The sequence below is a fragment of the Macrobrachium nipponense genome, chromosome 24 (assembly GCF_015104395.2).
Source record: "Macrobrachium nipponense isolate FS-2020 chromosome 24, ASM1510439v2, whole genome shotgun sequence".
In the NCBI taxonomy this organism is placed as follows: domain Eukaryota; kingdom Metazoa; phylum Arthropoda; class Malacostraca; order Decapoda; family Palaemonidae; genus Macrobrachium; species Macrobrachium nipponense.
This window is the reverse complement of record NC_061091.1, coordinates 52,890,803-52,910,379: the sequence shown is the minus strand read 5'-3', so window position 1 is coordinate 52,910,379 and position 19,577 is coordinate 52,890,803. Positions and strand designations below refer to the sequence as shown.

The window sequence follows — 19,577 nt, the reverse complement described above, 5'->3', positions numbered from 1 at the left end:
AAACACCGCGCCTGATTGTGGAAGAAATTGGGAACCCTTTGGAATAAGGCTTGCATTGAAATAACCCGTTTTGCGCAAATTCTGATCTGTATCTGGTTCATTTCCCAGCCACGTGTTTCCAGTGGATCGACAATCAACCATCTCCTTAGTTCCTGGACCTACCGTAACTTAATGTAAAGATAGTTCATTTAAAACTAAAAGTCCAGAGTTTATGTAAATTCCCCCTTTTTCAGTAATATCGGCTTCTGCTGTAGAATTTTTTGTTTGTGATCACTCATCCCGCCAGTCAGTGCCAATTTTAAGAGTATTAGACTACATTTTCAAGGAGGGAACGAGCAGGTCAGAACAACATCAACAGAAGAAGCAATAGGAGTAATCCAAGTACTCTAAAGAGTAGGGAAAAAGCTGCAGGTAATTTGGCAGATATACAAGACGTGATCATCATTGTCACATGAGACCTGAAGGAAACTAACCTGAGTTTCCCCTAGTGGTAGCAGCCAATCTCCTTCCTCTTCCTTGTGGGGTCAGAGTTTCAGGGAATGGAGGCAGAAGGATGAACCCAGCAGGAAGAATCCGAAAACCATGGAAAAGGCGAATAGATGAAACCTAAATCTGATGGAAATCCATGTAGAAAGAGCACAGAAAATTTGAGAATGGAGAGAACTCATTTCATGTGTAGTCCTGTATAACACAGGGGGAACCTAAGATAAATGTATAAGAAAAAGATGACATTGTAATCAGATGGCCTGCAGCTTATGAATTACACTCATAACAAACCAAGTGATACCTTACCATGTAAATCCACCTTTGGAATGTGAAGTTTTGGCACTCTAAGACATTTATCGTTGTTCATTGTTAGGGACTGCAAGGGTGATTCCTCTTCTCTTGATTCTGTTCTTATTTTAAAATTGTCTTTCCTTGATTTTACAGTTATTTGTTTCATAACTTCAGATTTGCTGTGGTTTGCAAATGTTTGCAGTTGTGCTGCGCTTGGTCCTTGGATATTTTGTTTGACTGTTTGAGATACATTGAAAGATATCCTTATAACAGGTACCACTTCATCAGCATTGGCATCTTTAGAGCCTACGGTCACAGAATTTTGGTTGACATATTCCTGCACTGAAGGGGTAACTTTGCTTACGTAAACTATCTTCAGTTTTGAAGCTGAGTTATTTGTGATAAAATTTTGATAGCCATAGATAGCTATTAACATGCAACTAGTTATCACTAACAGAAACACAAACAGTTTTTCTAATTGTGATAAATCTTTTTGTGAACTTTTGGAAAATGTATAGAATGTCGTGAACACCATTTTTTCCGCTTTCTTTCCAAGGCTCTTAGTAGTAGTTGTCTTTCATAAAATTGGAAAGACTTGTATTCTGGAGTTACAAAAAAATTACATATCGCAGTAAGTTTCAAGATTTGCAGTAATTGCTCTGGTACTGAAACCTAACTCTTATTATGCATTAATACTGTGTGTTGATTTTAATGCATATGCAAACACTACTGTAACAACTACATTAACCTCCTTAAGAGATGTGATTATCTGGTTGCACCTTTCAAAGATATCTGTCTTTTTGGTTGTTGGTTTCTTTAGCACATTCTTGAATTAGTACATGCTTCCAATATTCTTTATCTGAAGAACATTAAAAAAAATTTCAGTTCATTTTATGTTGTTTACACCACACTATGTTAGTACAGTAGTATTTTGTTACTGTTAGTTTCTTACAAATTTTCCAGTGTCTCATTCACTACATGTATCCGTGAACTATTGATTTTATACTGAACTAGTGTACACTCAGGTGACTTGGGATTTGGGGAATATGTTAATTTAGACAGAGCATGGACCACAGTTAACACATGTGTTGCTGTAAACCTTATGAATATGAGACCTTCAGCACCTCGGTGACAAATTCATGATTCATACTATTCACCAGAGACATTCAGGCCATAAGTTATTTCAGATAACTTAGGCCACAAATTAGCTCAGATAATTTACTCTTTTGGCATTCTGCCATAACCTACCAAAGGTTTTCATACCTTTTGTAATTATTCACCAACTTATTACATAATTCATTTCCTTAGAAATATTGTATGCTATATGTAATATCATTAGTATGCATTTATATTTTATGATTTGAAAATGAAAATAATCTTGTAACATCAAGATGAAAGATTTCTCAAATAACAAGCTTGGTGGTTCTTAATTAAGGATGGTTTTGTTGCTGTAACTTGGTTATTGGATGGTCTTCATGCTTGACTTAACCATTGATTTTTATGGCCAAAACAGAGATCATTGAGTGTGTGCAGGAATCCTGAACAAGATGCCAGGTGAATTGCCCATCTTAAGTTTTACAAGCCTCTCTCATGGCCATGTTATCAGTATTTTATTTAGGCCGTAGGCCAAGCGTTGGGACCTATGACGTCATTCAGCACTGAAACGGAAATAGACACTAAAGGAGGGATTGAAGGTGTAACAGAAGGAAAAAAGAGAATATGAACAAAGGTACAGTAAAAGGAATGAAAAGGGCTGCTGGAAAGAACCTCATTTTATCAGCCGAATGACCAGTCGGTCATTAGCAGCACTTAGTTCGGCATATCTATTGGTCACTGCTTATATATCACCCTTGGCCAGGGGTGAAGATGGGCTGGCATGGGTTGAATGTAAACTGAAGCTATGAAAAAAAGAAAAATCAGTTTGTACTCAATTTTGTAATGGTCTTATATTCATTTGTCATGTGTTTCTACAACATATGGTTCCTCGTTGGACGAGTGGTTTACGTGCTCGCCTACCGACTCGGTAGTCTTGAGTTCGATTCCCCGCTCTGCCAACGTGGAATCAGAGGAATTTGTTTCTGGTGATTAGAAATTAATTTCTCCATATAATGTGGTTCGGATTCCCAATAAGCTGTAGGTTCCAATTCTAGGTAACCAACTGGTTCCTAGCAACGTAAAAATATCTAATCCTTCGGGCCAGCCCTAGAAGAGCTATTAATCAACTCAGTGGGCTGGTTAAACTAATATATACTTAACTCCACTACATATGAAGCCTATATAATATATATATATATATATATATATATATATATATATATATATATATATATATATATATATATATATATATAGCTCTTCGGGCCAGCCCTAGAAGAGCTATTAATCAACTCAGTGGGCTGGTTAAACTAATATATACTTAACTCCACTACATATGAAGCCTATATATATATATATATATATATATATATATATATATATATATATATATATATATATATATATAGGCTTCATATGTAGTGGAGTTAAGTATATATTAGTTTAACCAGCCCACTGAGTTGATAAATAGCTCTTCTAGAGCTGGCCCGAAGAATTAGATATTTTTACGTTGCTATATATCTTTTCTTTTTGGCATTTTCTCTCTCCATCTCCGCTTATGTGTAAGATGATTTTAGAAAATGTCATGAACATTTTCAGGCAGTTCCAGTTCATGATTTTTCAAGAACTAGGAAATTTTTTTTATATTGTTCATTTTATAATTCTGAAAGGAAGAGGAATGGCTCCATTCCAAGAACCATTTCCTACATCCCGAGGAGCGATACTGGAGAGGCAGATCAACCATAGGGTACCATTCAATAATATTTTTATTCAAGTTGCTCAGTATGTAACGGTGTCAAGTTTAGTTTGTTATAAAAATATACACAAACTGATTCTATTATGTAGAAAAAGCCCTAATGAACTATACATCACATTTGAGGTGCAAGCGTGGTTTGTTAACATCAAATGTCAGGTACACCACTCCCAAAGCTTCACACAGGCACTTTACTGGCTACTTGTTTAGGAAGACGACCTTATGTGAAATTCGTCACATTTTTATTTCTCAAACTGCCAAGATGAGTATTAACTCAAGTCCAAGCAATTGTTTAGACGCTGAATAACTATTGTCAAATACGCAGGGCTTGTATTTCTTTTCCAAATTAATATGCTTTATTTAGAAGCTTCATACTCATCATTGCATATTTTACACAACATTAAGTATAGACAGCTTCCAACTTCATTAATTAACCTAAGACCAAATTTTTATAAATAATAAAAAAAAAAAACTGGGTTAGTTTAAAAATGAATATGTATACAGAACTGCAAAGAATGTACTGCATGTATACTAGCATCTTCTCTTTTACATAACAGTTATTAATACTTTTACATATTAATTCATATTCTAAGAACAGACCATTTAATTTTTTATGGGAATAATCTTGTAAACTTTATTTGCAGAGTTGTATTTGTTTTAACACTTTTTCCACAAAACATTTTTATATTGTGTAATTTTGTATGATAGAAATCTGTAAATTTCCCATGCAGAATTTATTTGTACTTTATATCACGTTTCTCCGAATTTCTTCAGTTGTAAATTTGGCTGGATCTATGGTGGAAGTTGTCTATCAGTGTAGTAATACTTTCTAAATCCTGAGATGTAGTAACAGTTTTCATGTTAATAGTTTTTGATCAGAAAGACACTCTTTTATGTTTACGGTAACATGTATTTGTCTTGCATATACCATTGAATGTATAAAATAAAACTAAATTAAGCATATTAACGTGGCTAACTGAGGAAAGTTCTATTCCTTTAGCTGTCAGGATAAGATTACGCGTCTATGCTGTAACTAACTACCACACTCATTAGCATATATCACAGTTGGCTACACACCTGGCTTGGAACATCTGCCGATATTCATTTCATATAATTCTCAACTATTGGATTCAGAAAGACTTGTTTGGATATGTCTTGAGGTTTACACCCATCCCCATGTTTTGTGGAAGCTGAGAAGCAGCAGTGAGCTCAGTTTGTGTGGGATAAGGGTTCTCATTTGTTGAATATAATGGGGTTTTATGGGAAAGCTTCAGTGCCAATAAACAATTTTATTTCATTACATTCCAATTGAAAATTATATAATTATATATATATATATAATATATTATATATATAGATATATGATTATATTATATATCTGAATTTTTATCACATCACAGTGATTCATATACATGCATTAAGCTACAAATGTCCTATAATATCCAATTTGCTCTATCACGGAATTAATGTTTTCATATATGTTAACCAAATGGAATTTTTTTTTTTAGTTGATAATAATTTCGTCCTTTCGTAGATTCGAACCAACGCACAGAGGAGAAATCAGGACTTCAGTGAGGTTACCGACTCAGTCAACAAGTGAGGTATAAGTTGATACCGATTCCAACCTTACAAATCACGGTCAAACTCAGGCATTTGTAATTCGAATCGATATCCACCCACCTCTGCCATGTTAACACAGTAGTATGTTAGTCGCACGTAGCCATATTATGAATTTTCATCCCATCACTGTGATTCACACACACACACACACACACACACACACATATATATACATATATATATATTATATATATATATATAATATATATGTATATATATATATATATATATATTATATATATATTATATATATATAGGTATAAGCCACGGAGGAATAATAAACAACTCAGTTGTTTACCTTTCCTTCGTGGCTTATACCTTTATTTATGCATTTATCACGTTCCAAACTTTCGTGATTCAGTTATATATATATATATATATATATATATATATATATATATATATATATATATATATATGTGTGTGTGTGTGTGTGTGTGTGTGTGTGTGTGTGTGTGTGTATAACTGAATCACGAAAGTTTGGAACGTGATAAATGCATAAATAAAGGTATAAGCCACGAAGGAAAAATAAACAAACGGCGTGGCTTATACCTTTATATATATATATATATATATATATATATATATATATATATATATATGTTTGTATGTATATATACATATATACTTAATACATACATACATACACACACAGTACAGTGCTCCCCATTTTTTATGGGAATAGGTTTCAGAACCTGCCGCGGAAATGCAAAAATCCCCTCAAAAATTGCTTATAACAGGCTGATATTACTGCCAAATACCCTGTACCCCTTAAACTAAAATGCTTGTAACTGTCTATTTTTATATTTCACTCTTTAATTTGATAGTTACAACAAAAATATACCTTAAATTATCATACTAAAACAATTTAATATAATTTCAAATAAACACCAAACCATCATCTCATATTACAGTAGCCTACTTTTCTATTTCTAGTACTAAGTACTCTATATACGCCCCTAAAATGCCTAAAACTGCCTATTTTAACAGTTCATCGCCAAACTTGACGTTGAAACAAAAATATACCATAAAATATCATCCCAGAACAACCTAATATTTCAGTCATGTTGCACAATTATTTACTTGCCGACAACTGTTATTCGCACGTTTTCTTTGGCCTACGTAACTTTGCGCATTGTTGTGTGCTTGTATATTGATATTTTCTGGTGTAGTAAAATGATTTTGAAATTATATTTACTATACAGGTACATATTTTAGGATTGCACTATTGTATAAAGTATATCTAAAATACGTGGGTAGTTTAGAATGACGGGACACATAGGCTACGTACTATCGGCAAGAGAAATGAAGATACAGTTTTCTTAAATCTTGGGACACATATTGCCCAATAATGCCACACCTGGCAACTTTAGAAAGGGGGCGTAGCATCAAAATCATCGTGTTAATTGCTTTCTAGATTTCCAGTAACTTTAAACCATAACGATGACATAAAATTCATGCACAGTTGGAAACAGGTCTTAAAGAATGAGAGAAAATGTTTTAAAATTTGGGCAATACCGTTGGAACAATACAGTAATAGATGCAATATTATGATGAGAGAGAGAGAGAGAGAGAGAGAGAGAGAGAGAGAGAGAGAGAGAGAGAGTACAGGCCTATCTATATGGATACGTACTTAATTCATTATATTTTCTTTGAGAGACTGAGTGATAATATTTTACTTTGAAAGACTGAGTGATAATATTTTACTTTGAGAGACTGAGCGATAATATTTTTTTTCAAATATGATTGAGAAGTGGAGAGAGAGAGAGAGAGTGCAATATCTTCTTACTTGAAAGCATAGCTACTTAATTTAATTATATTTTATTTGGGAGACTGAGTGATGACATACATTTAAAAAAATATTTTTTAGAAGTGGAGAGAGAGAGATGGTGATGGAGTGATAGACTTGTGATGGGGAAAGGCAGAAGAAAGAGCGGGAGTCGGTGCACAGATAGCTGGGAAACTGGGTGATATGGCTGCCAAGATCGTGCTACACTATGGTAGATAAAATTTGAAGGGACCATAGTATTCAAGTTAATTCTCAAAGAAATTCATACCATCATCTTGATTTCATTTCACAGTTGCCGTAACATTCAAAAATTGTAAATTGACGTGGAAAATTTCAACCACAGGAGTCTACTTTTGAAAATAGATTTTCATCCATAAATCATTCACGAAGAAAGCTTTAACTAAAAATATTTATTAGCACAAATAACTCGATATCTATTGCACAGGCAATTAAAGTTTCATATCTTGCAAAAAATGCTGATGTGTTGTGAGATCTGTAAGTCTCTTAGCAAAGTAATGCAGTCGTGAAGGCTAACTACGAACTGCTTGTAATGGAAGTATAGTCAGAAAAATCTTTGACCAGACAGGCTACTTTAACCTTGATAAAGATTTCTTTTTAATGACAGTAGCTTTGTAAACAGCATCTAGCATTCGATCCATGTCAGCATCAAAGTAATCAAAGTGTGTGAGACCTGTTACGTAAGCCAGTATCCAGTGAATTGTGCTTTCCCGCTAGAAGTTCTCGGGCTCCTCCTCACATCATAGAAACGCTCTTGCGGATTCAACTAGATTTGCTCAACCTACCTTAGCCGTCGCAACATTGACTGCCATTGACATCAGCTAACTTTAAACACTTTGGAATACAAACATAAATTTGTAGAAACACAAATAATTACAATCACCACTTACATGATGCAATAATATTCCCGTTCATGAAGGAAAATGAGTAAACATTGTCATCGTGATACATAGTACTACAATCAGAAATTCACACACTATCTTCCAGATCTCTATGAACGAATTCGGCTGAGAAATTTCAATTACTTTGGACCTATATCGTGTTTTTAAGTATCTGAACGGTTTTGTTTTGCAGTTTTAAGATATGTGGTATAATTTGCATTTTATTTTCATACTAGCTGGCTACCCGCCCCAGCTAGATTGGTCTGTGTAACCCAGAGCATAGTTTATGAAAAGAAAATAGGTAAATCAAGCCACAGTTGAATACAGTACCACGACCTGAATTGTGAGGAATGCAAATCTGACAAAACAAACATCCTTGAAAATGAATATCAAAATGAAGCATCATAAACATATATGGAAAGAAAAATTCTTGGTGTTGGCAGAGAGATTCCAATTCACCGGAGAGTCTTTTGGTAGACTATATTCTTTGTTTTCCCTCCAGTGACAAAATGAACAGGCGTTCCGGAGAGCCCACTCTTGAGCACGCCACATAAAGCTGCCCGTGAGAAAAGCAAGGTTGCTCCAATTTGATGCCAGCTACTCAGAGAGACTGTCCCTTTATTGATAGTCATGGCAAAAGCCAACCTGACTGGGAACTGAAGGTGCTTGAAACTGAAATGGAAAAGAAAGAAAAGAGAAAGCCCCTTTCTCTGACTCTTTCTGTCTCCAACCATCACTGTCTCTTTCACTCCTTCTTCTCACTAATACCAACTGTCTCTCTGTCTCCAAACAACCACTCTTCTCTGTCTCTCAGTAACATTTTGCTTGGTGAGACGTTCCCACGCACAGTCTGATTAATCAACAGATATCACGCGTTTAACATACGTCTGGACATTGGAAAATATCTAGAAGTGTTCGTGAACTGTCGGTGATAGGATTAATGTGAAAATAGTAGGATAAAGCGTCTACTAAGTTAGTTTATCAAGTGAAATACTGTAAATCAGATCAAGATGGCAGTAAGTTCCAACTGTGGAAAAAATGGCAAAATTTAGCGTGTTTAGGAGATTTGCAATACGATGAGGCAGCAGGAAGGGAGCTGGCATTTCTCATCTATGAGATCAACAACAGCCCTAACCAAAAAGATACAAAAGCATTCATAGACATATTAGAAGGATATGATCCCTCAAACTGGAACAAAACAAAAAATAATTGAAAATAATTGAAGAAGTTCCAAATAAAATCAGAGTGGTCAAGAGACTCATAAAGAAAATTTACATCAATCAATATTCTGACAAAGGAAATGAATAAGGTGAACATTCTGAATATCCTAACTGATGCAATAGGAAAAAGAATGCCAAAAGCATGCAAACTGTGTAAGGTGTGGTATAGCATAGTGAATCCACAAAACCTGATCAGAAAATGTTCGGCATGCAACATTCCGACGCTCCTCAATGTGCTGAAGTAATGCAAGATATGAGGAAGGATACCAGAATATTTTGCTCAACATGCCTATCATGGATAGACAATGTTATTAAATCAAGACTTAATGTACAAATAGTTGAGGATGAAGAAGAAAAAGAAGAGGAAAATGGAAGAGAAGTAAACAAAACTGAAATGACAGAAAAAAATAAGGAAAACAAAGAACAAGATAAAAGTATGGATGCAGAGGTACTCATTGATACTACATATGAGGCAATCAAGCAGCATACATATGAAGTAATAAATTACGACATGACAATACAAAAGAAAATCCCGAAGAGGCTCTACCCAGATCTGCACACTGATGGGAAAGAGAAAAAAATAGACAAGAAAGACAAAGTCTGCAACCTTTTGAAAAGAGGGAATTGCAGATTCAGAGAAAGATGTTACTACAAACATCCTAAGGTTTGTCACAACTATGAAATCTATGGTAAATGTGCATACCTAGATGGCTATGAGGATGATTGCAATCATCCTCATAGCCGTCTAGGTATGCACATTTACCATAGATTTCATAGTTGTGACATACCTTAGGATGTTTGTAGTAACATCTTTCTCTTATATCAGAAATATGCTAGACCGCAAAATTTCTTAATTTTGCGATCGCTAAATAAAACTACCACAAACTTTGTTAGGGTAGAGCACTGTTCTATATGGTTAGCCATACAGAAACGGTAGGCAAATGGTTATTAGTCATTTTAGCAATGAATTGTATCTTATAAGTAACAATCGTAGGTGTTAACCAAGTTAATGATGTGTTAATCGTGCAAGATATTATTAACATATAACCCATTACTTTACAAAGCCAAGGGAGATACTCCCACTCAAATTTATGCCTGGAATTCAATACTTGGGATAATCCCCTGCACCTCATCAGTGTACCTTCCTTTTCTTTACGCATTCATGTGTAGTGCTGTAAACTGTACACGCACTCGTGGCTTGTATCAGTTTTCACATTTTCATATGAAGTGCTTTAGGCAGCTGAGCGGGTGCTCATACCATCTGTGAAAGGAAAGAACGGACAACCATTAAGAGAGCTATGCAATACCAAATATTTGGGGAGCAAGTTAAAATTAATAACAGTTACCAGGACTGTCTTGCATGAGTCCTTTCCAAGACTTACATATACTGTAATCACCAACTCGCTTGAGTGCATACCCAAAGACTTCCTCCCTCTGGCAGCACCACTAGTATTTACGAACTAGTCCCCCTCGAGTGCCACCAATGGAATTCCTCTATCCACAGTGCCACTACTCTGTGACACTGTCAGTGTGTAATCTGACTGAAGCATTTTACCTTTTTCTTTTCATCTAACTTATTCCTTGCACTCTGCTTTGGGCGGAGTGCCATTTTACCTTTAGTATAATTGGTTGTACTACCATTTACTGTTGTTCCTCAGAGCACACCGGTACCTTAGTGCCACCAGAAAGAGTCCTCTTTGTGACTGCACAAACCGCACCTGTAAATTAAGATACAGAGTGCCAACAACTGCATGTCCTTCCATAAAAATTTCCCTAATCAAAGGATTACTCCATTAGTGTGACCTTTGAATGGCACACTCAGCCACACTGCCACCTTATTGAAAGGTGCCATTTCCATCGAAGTGTTATCAAATTTAAGGGATATGTCCCAAATCATTTGATTCCCTGACCATTTTCCTTATCCATCCTATCCTACCAGCACCATGTCGGTAGAACGTTACCAAACCATCATGCATATGGGGAAGGAGATGGGTCTTCAGGGAAGAGCACTCACCTAGTGGGCAGAAGAACATATGGATGATTTACTCCAGAGGGAGAAGCAAGAAAGAGAGGAGAAAAGGGAGGAGAGAGAGGAATAAAGGAGGTATGAAGAAGCTAAAGCAGAAAGGGAAGAACAGAAGTACAAAGAAGCCAAGGAGGAAAAACAAAGGCAGCATGAACTAGCTCTCAAGAAGAAGGATGCTTTAGATGGAGAAGGCTCGAAGGGATAGTGCCAAAACTCTGGCTCACCAACAAACCTCTAACCCCACACTGGCTGTGCCTAATCCTCCCATATCCAGTATCAATTCTCTGATACCCAAGTGGACTGAGGATGAGCCAGAGGCGTGGTTGGAGGAGGTGGAAGTGCTCTTTGACAACTACACCACCACAGAGACGGAGAGGGCCTTACTGCTTTCCAAGCATATAGAAGGAAAAGCCAAGACTGCTCTCCACTCGCTCTCCACTCGAGAACCTGTTTAACTCAACCATGCTGGAGGATTTCTTCCAGTGTGCTCCTGGGCCCCTCGCTGTGATAGACAGCCCAAAACACTCATGGAGGCCTGTCATATGGCTGACAACTGGGAGACCTATAACCTGTCTTCCAGCACGTCTCACCGGTGCATAGTGCCACTTGCGTATCTCTCAGGATCAACTTGCCTGAAGAATAGACTCCCTGCAAAACAGTTTGACACTCCGAATCTGAGTGCCGATTTAAAGGGGGAGCTATCAAGAAGCACCCTAAGAACACTTTTAAGAAACTGAATGACACCTCTCCATCCACCTCCTATCAATCCTCTCCACCAACAGTCACCATAGGTAAGCACGCCTATCCGAAGGGGCCCTGTAGAGACTGGTGTTCCTGGACAATATGGTGCAGGATACCCTACCTGCCCAAAGCATGGTACCTCTGCCAAGCATTTCAACTTGATCAGTGCCACGTCTGCTTAGCATGGCCAACTGATATTTCTCACCCTGAGAGGGTGGGGACTCAGTTGACCTCGTGGCATTCCCTGATAGGGGTACTCCCAGTGCAGATCAAAGCCAAGTCCTCCCTGCTCACGAAAGAACGGCCAAAAAAACTTCCACTCTTACAGCGACGGGAAGCTAACAAAGTTTCAGTACCACTGTAAGACGTGGAAAGTGAAAGAGTACGCCACCAATTGGCTGGGATGCCCTAACAGGCCATGCACAGCAGCCATTAAAGCAAAAACGATGCCAAGAGGCTATGACCTCCTCCTGTGGCAGGAATCTCTGTCTCAACCCAACTCAGATGCACCTAGGGGTTTTGCACCCCTTGGACCCTCATTAGGTACTCCTGACCTGAGCTCTCTGCCAGTGCCACTTGAGTGTTTTGAGTAGTGGCACCCTCCATCCACCATGGTTGTTGAGCACCTACCAGAACTGAACCCTGCATCTGGCCCTGACTTGGTACCAGTGCCAGTGCCAGATGACAACATGTACCCTTCTTTGGGAGACCTGCCAAATTTTACTGAGTTGGTCATCGTGAATGTGACCCTCCAGTACCCAGTGACTCTTCTTCCTTCTCATGTCCGTCCTCAGAGGATGAACCTCTGATGGAGCTCACTGCTACACCTGTTTTTTCCCATATGTCAGTTGTCTTGGCAGCCAAAGTAGGGAGCCTTCCAGTAGCCTCTAGGGTTACCCCTGACTCTGTTCCCAAAGGCACTTCTGGTCTTTCTCCAGAGTCGGTGCCCCCATCACCTCTTAGGACGTTCATAGTTGCACCTTGGAGGAACCCAAAGAAGAAGGAGGGGCAGAAGAGATCCAGTTAGCCTGACAAGATCCATGACCTCTCCCTGACACTTGTGTCTCTTTGGCACAGTTCCTCCCCCATCACAGAGTGATTCTGGCACCTACCCAGAGGAGGTCACTGGAATTATCTCTGCTTAAGTAACCTCATAACCAACATCCTTGACACGGTCTTGTAATTAGTAGGAGTAACTTGGTAAGTGTAATAGAAACAATTTTGTAAATCAAGTAATAATCAAATATTATTGTCCCATACTAGAACTAGTATGCTCCTGGCACGCTTGGCACAATGCCTTAGGCAAATACCCCTGACAATCAAAAACCCTGAGGAGGTTAATGGCTATTTCTCATTAGGTTTAACCTACCAAGTCAAATAAGCCAAAATGAATTAAAATTGCCCTCTAGCGTCACAAGCTAAAGTACACGTCCTAACCCTTATGAATTTTGTCCCACTCATTAACCCTTCAGGTTGCTTATGTATTTCCTCACATGTTATATATGTCGTATCACAAGAAATTGTATAATCTGTAATAATATTGAATTTGTAGCTAGATCATGTCACTTAAGTTGGTGCTGTGGCAGTGTCATAATCTTTCATATCAAAAATAAAATGCAATTTTGAATGTAGTAAAATTTTACTAGGAATGCACTTTACCTGTTAGGATTTTCAGTATGAAATGAGAGGGTGCCTAGCTCCCTTCACAGACCTGCCAGAGGCCGAGGTCTCAGCAGGAGAGGAAGGCTATGAACAGTCGTCAACCCATGGTGATGACTGTTGCACGGGTCTGGGAAAACGGATCCCATTACATGAACGTGAACGGGGGTTGTCCTTGGGAGAGCAAGTGTGCACGAAAGCTATCCTGAAGGGAGTAGGTCTGCTCAGGGACTACCCCTGGGAGAGCGATCGCTCACACACACGGGCAAGAACATGGGCTGTCCCGATGACGTGCTGCAATCTTCTTTGAGGCCAAGGCCTCTATTTGCAAAAAAAACTGAATGCGGGATCTCCTTGATGCTTTCCCAGGTAAGCGGACTCGAAAGTTGGCATCACCATCTCGGGACCCTGTTCTTCAAGCAGCCGTGTTATGGCTCAAGGAAGCCACACCTTGGGTCATAGATCTTGCAAGGGGTGTGGCTGTGCCTGCACACTGCATGCTCACACACTCTTGATAGGCTGCACCCTGGTGGACCGTGACTGCATACCAGAGCCTCCTGGTTCATTGGACACCATGTAGAAGACCCTTTTGTGGCACAGGTCAGGGAGACCCACTCATGTAGAGCATCTGAGGCAAAGGGTGGTTGTGCAACAGATGATGTTGCCACACGGGGATTTGAGATAGGGATGAGTTTCCAGGTTGAATCCTAGGAGCCCTGTGCAGCAGAAGGTTCTTTACCAGGCCTGAGGGGTGATTTCTACAATCTGGTATCGTTGCCTTGGGCGTCAATGGCCACGGGAGACCCACGCACACGACTCTGCTCGTAGAAGCCATGTTGTGGCTTACCCAAGCACTTGTTGCTCCCACACCGCGGGATCCAACGAGACCCACGATGCAGGTTCCCTATCCAGACACACGGGAGAACAAGTGAGAGATCCCACTGCTTCCTCCGTGGAAGAAGGCAGACCATGAGATAGCCTACGTACCTTATCACAGTCGGGAGAAGCAACCTTCTCCTTCTTCCAGTATGTTGGCTTAATGGGACCTTTAGGAGAAGGAGAGGAGGCTAGGACAGAAGATTAAAGAAACGAAGATGAATGGCACCTCTTCCTTGACTTCCTCTTATGATCACGCTTGTATTTCTTCATCAGAACTTCTTGGAGAAGATCTTTTAAAGTGGAAGATATTGCAGGGAGCTTGGATGTTGACGGGATCGGAGATTGATGGATGTTCATGGGAGCCGCAACCATAGTTGTGGTTCCCATCGACACTGTACCTGACGCCGAAGTCCAAGTTACTGTTGCAGTGGTGGCAGGAAGGCCAAAGATCCCTAAAGTCTTCCTCGGTCAGGAGACCTGGCTTAAAGCAGAGCAATAGGCTTCACCACAGGAAGTGAGAGGAGCTTGTCTCAGTGGAGGTGGACAAGTAAGTCCACAATCCACATCAAAGTAGTAGTCAAAGAGACAGCCTGTCTACAAAACCAACTTGAGAAATGGTCCACTCCCAGGTACACATTAGTTGAGACCACTTCTGACTGTGGCTAAAAGAGAAGAATAGCTCAAATGGGAACTCTGGGAGTCTCAACCAGAAGAGATAGTAGTTTGCATACCACACAGCAAGGGTCCATCTGTCAATGACAAACATTCATTTAATCACTTGGCAAATAAGACTGATAGGGGGAAGTTAAAAGATATCCAGATGACCCATGTCCTAGGCATTTAGCAAGGCAGCCTGGGTGTTTGGAACGGGAGGGCAGAACATTGAAAGCTTCCTGCATAACTATATTGTGAACAGGTTTATCACTGGATTTCCCCAAGCCTTGGAAAGCCTTCCTACACAGAAGAAACTAGGAATCAATCTCTCTGAACTAAGTACTCATGGGTGTTAAGCTAGTCTGCCAAAGCATTCCTTGTAGCCAGATTGTTTGTGGCTGACAGTTGAACAGTATGGCAAAGACACAAATGCTGTGTATTGCCAACCATGTCTACCCATCAATACTAGAGTGACCATCACATGATTGGGAATGTTGCAACTATTTGTGCAGCAAACATTCCCATGATGTTGATGTACAGATGAAGGTCGTTCTCTATCCACAAACTTAAAGCAGAGCGCTCTCCCATGTGTTCCCCCCCAAGATTTCTTGATGTTCCTGAGAACCATCTTTGCAGGAGGGGAAATTGGAGAAGTTACCGAGCATGCCCTCCCTTACTTTTGGCTCAAGGGCATTAGGTGAGAAGGGTTGCTCAAGGCCAACTAGTGCTGCTCTGTTGAGTACCTTGGGCCATGGTTGCGAATAATTGGAGCTGGCAGTACTGATCTCAGTCCTGAGGTTAACTAGTAACTGCTCAAAATTATAGCCTTCATTCCATAGACTTTTGTACAATCAGCCAAACCAGAGGATACCAATGAATACTCCTCTGCTACTGGGAGCAAGTGTCTGCATGATACTCAGGGGTATTGTAATGTAGCAACTTTTTGTGCATGAACCCTTTCTGCTTGCACAATTTCCAGAGATTATGTACACTTACATTAGGATTTTTGGACGAATTAGGTGCTGCCTACAGGATTATGCATCTACATGTAGCATTATGATACCCAACGGTAGTGGGCAGCAGTGACCATTTGTATATGAACCTTCTGTTTGCATGCACAGAATCTTGTGATTATACACTTGCTGAGTGAGAAGGAAGTGCAAACCCTTCTGTGTGTCCTTCAGTAGAAGTACAAATAGGGTAAGAGTGGAACAGTCCTCTGTCTGGAAAGGAAACTGGAAGACACTGGTCCAGGAGAATGCTCTGAGAACCCTGTCAGTGCTATCTATGAATACAGCAGACGTCCCACCTATTTCTGAACTACTGAGCTATAAAGGAGACCAGCCATGACTCCTTGCAGGACCTACCTCTGCAGAACAACTTAACACCAAGAAGATAAAGCATCCAAAACCCACGTGCATCCTTCACACTTATAGATTCATTTTTATTTTGTTTTAAAAAATCCATGTCAGAAAAAACAAACACATTACATACATTAAAAAAGATGAAATTAGTTCGTTTGGTCAGTCAGAGCAGCAAGATGTCTTAACTCTACCATGGCCCTCATAGAAAAGACAATGGCTTGTATATCTGTGGGAACAATTCAGTGTCAGATTTCACTTGATTGCAAATAAGATTGAGTTATGAAATTTAGGCTCTAGAGCCAAGCACGTGGGCACACTTTCAGCGATTCTGGATTTAATGTGAAAAAGGGCAATGGATTGGTCAAATAAAAAGATCCAGCAAATAAATGTAAAGTGGTCTTGAGAGAAAACTTCTCAGTTCTACTAGGAAATACAGTACAGTAGCAGCTTAAGGTTGGACAGCAAGACTGAGGAAAGGGAGCAAAAAGTAGAGGTAAAGTAAAAAGGCTAATTAGTGCAGCTAGAGGGCTCAGAATTGCTGCAAACACTCACATTAATAATGCCTACAGTGCACAACATGAGATGTTTGATAGCACTATCCCCCATGTGGGGAACTAAGCATCAGAAATTTTTCTAGAAATTATTTTTTTCCAGTCTACCCTGTAAGAAGTTTTACAAGACTGTTTTTACATAAAACAATACAATTTTTATTTTAAAATCCTTCAGGTCCTGCAAATGTAAGGCTTTATAGTACAAGGGTCTCACAGGTTGGATAATGGACATCTTTCATCAAATACTACCAAGCGTAGAATGGTCTTCATGTTAATCAGTGACAGCAGTGGTTCAGTTTTTCAGGGCTTGTCATCTTAGTAAAATTCAGCTGCCCACTTTTCAGTGATAGAACAAGAAGGGTCAGAGGAATTCTTAAAATGAAAATTAATGTCTCTTTGGGCTTATCCTTTTCATTTCAGCGCAAGCTGGAACCAGCCATTTAACTAAAAACAAGGTGGTTATTGGTAGTTGGCTAGTAACGGTAGGGGAGGAAGCTCTGCCATCCAGTCAATACGAATTCACTTTACTTTTTGACTGATGTAGTAGAATGATGGATGGGCTATTCACGTAAAGACCTCAGATTTGTATGTTATGAAAAATGCAAATTACTTAAAAAATTTGTATGAAAAATGCAAATTACTTCAAAAATTTTATTTGTTCCTACACATATACAAACCCTCTCGTCTGTACACATGGGAGACTTACTTCTTGGTGGGAAGATTCTGAGCAAATCTCTGAGCTGACTAGGAATTCACTCACCTGGGGCCTGTCTTCCTGTTCCTGTAAGAGGAAAGGAAGGAGACTTATGCCTCTTGATCTGTTGAACATATGTATGTGATGTTCAACTGCCAGACTTCTGGGTCTTTTGAATTAATGGGATGTAGCATCATTGATTCAAAGAATGGCTTGGATGAACCAATGATGTCGGGGACAATAAAGCTGAAGATAACCAACGGGTTTGTTCATCGTCAGTCCCTCTCTCTCCTTGTTAGAGCAGGGTAAGTGCATCTATTAATCCAAATTGAGCTAGATTATACACACACACACACACCTCTCTTTTTCAGCCGTATACTTTAGACTAAATGCAACGTGCTGAGCAGCCACCACAGAACCGAAGGGAAAAAAAGAAATAATTAGTCCAAGGATCTAAGGACAACGTCCCAAATGGTAAAAGGGGAGTTGAATGTAGTCTAACATGACCACATTCCTGTCCTTAGTACCTGCCCGACAGGATTTTCCTGAATGCGAGGGGCAAACCAGTACCCCTGACCTTGTGAAATCTCGGCCGGAATGTATCTGTGAGACAACATACATTCTGTTGTCCACTATGTCAGCTGTGGAGTACGCCCCGTTTGATCATCACACGAAGTTAAAATTAATGGTGCTCTTGGATATTGCTTCTTGTCTGTCTGCAATGTTCTCTCTTCTTGTAAAACACTCTCCACTGCAACTTAGGCCAGGAACGACATTGTAGGCAGGGGTTAGTAATTGTACAATAATTCGCTATGTACCTACTGCACGTTGTATGAGGAACTGTGACCGCAGACGCCAGAAACCTTGAACATGTAAATCCCTGAATGCCCGGGCACATGCGTTGACGAGGCTGTGAAGACTCGGAGGAATCCATAATAACAGAACAATCACACACAAACACAATTGAAAGGAAAGAAACACGGGCACAAATGAACCGGCTTGTAAGGAGAGCTAAAGCAATGGTGTCTACTCTCCAAGACGGTTAAGGAAAAGACTGAATGCGTCATGGGGTAAAGTGTGCAGTCTGACCAGCTATCACCTTGTACGTGCAGGAGTTACCAGATCTCACAGATTCCTTGCTTTACAAACTTTGCTTTTAACTGATTACTAGCTGGCACTTGGAATTTTCCTATTGTTAAGACCTCAGGTTTGTTAGCTACGAAAAATACAAATTGATTAAAAATTTGCCATGTTGGCATTCACACTTGAAGGTCAAGTCCTTAGATGGGAGAGCAGACGGTCTGTAGTCACTTGATAGCTACTAAGGTTTTTAGATGCAAAATGACCATACCTTACTGATCACATGGCAAATCAGACAGAACGGCAGGAAGGCATAAGCCTTAAGACTTATACTATGGTTGAGAAAGACGTCCCATAGACACCAACAGCATCTGGTGTCCCAGTTGGTCACCCATTCAAATACTGTCCAGACCCAATGTTGCTTAACTTTGCTGATTGGATGAGAAGCCATGCTTTCAATGTGGTATGGCTGTTGGCTGTTTATGCCCAAGGTCCGGAAAGACAAAGCCAAATAGTAACAGCATCGGAATGTTGAGAGAAGGTCTAATTTGGCCTTTTCCAGGTCAAACAATCTTCCGTGGATTTCGATATGTTATCAACTGTCCCTAAAAACGACCCTAGTGACCGAACTTGCCTGTCATTACATCCATCTTGCCTGGAATGTGTCTGGTTGACTGTTGTGCTAAATGTGCTACTGCCCACCTGTTGTGCACCTGTACTGTCAATTTGAGATGAAAGGACATTAAGCCCCTCTCTTGTGACTATGGAACTACCTT

General features: G+C 39.5%; 1 protein-coding gene and 1 pseudogene across 1 annotated transcript in view; both read right to left on the bottom strand.

The window, feature by feature from the left end:
- LOC135205632 (galactoside alpha-(1,2)-fucosyltransferase 2-like) overlaps window positions 1-1,768 on the bottom strand; it is an 80,041-nt gene extending 78,273 nt beyond the window's left edge. The window contains exon 1 of the mRNA XM_064236435.1: window positions 793-1,768. Within this exon, the coding sequence (XP_064092505.1) occupies window positions 793-1,312 (520 nt within the window). The 5' untranslated portion in view covers window positions 1,313-1,768. The remainder of the gene's footprint in view (window positions 1-792) is intronic.
- Window positions 1,769-19,160: 17,392 nt separating this feature from the next.
- Window positions 19,161-19,278, bottom strand: LOC135205862 (5S ribosomal RNA; annotated as a pseudogene).
- Between the last annotated feature and the right edge of the window lie 299 nt (window positions 19,279-19,577).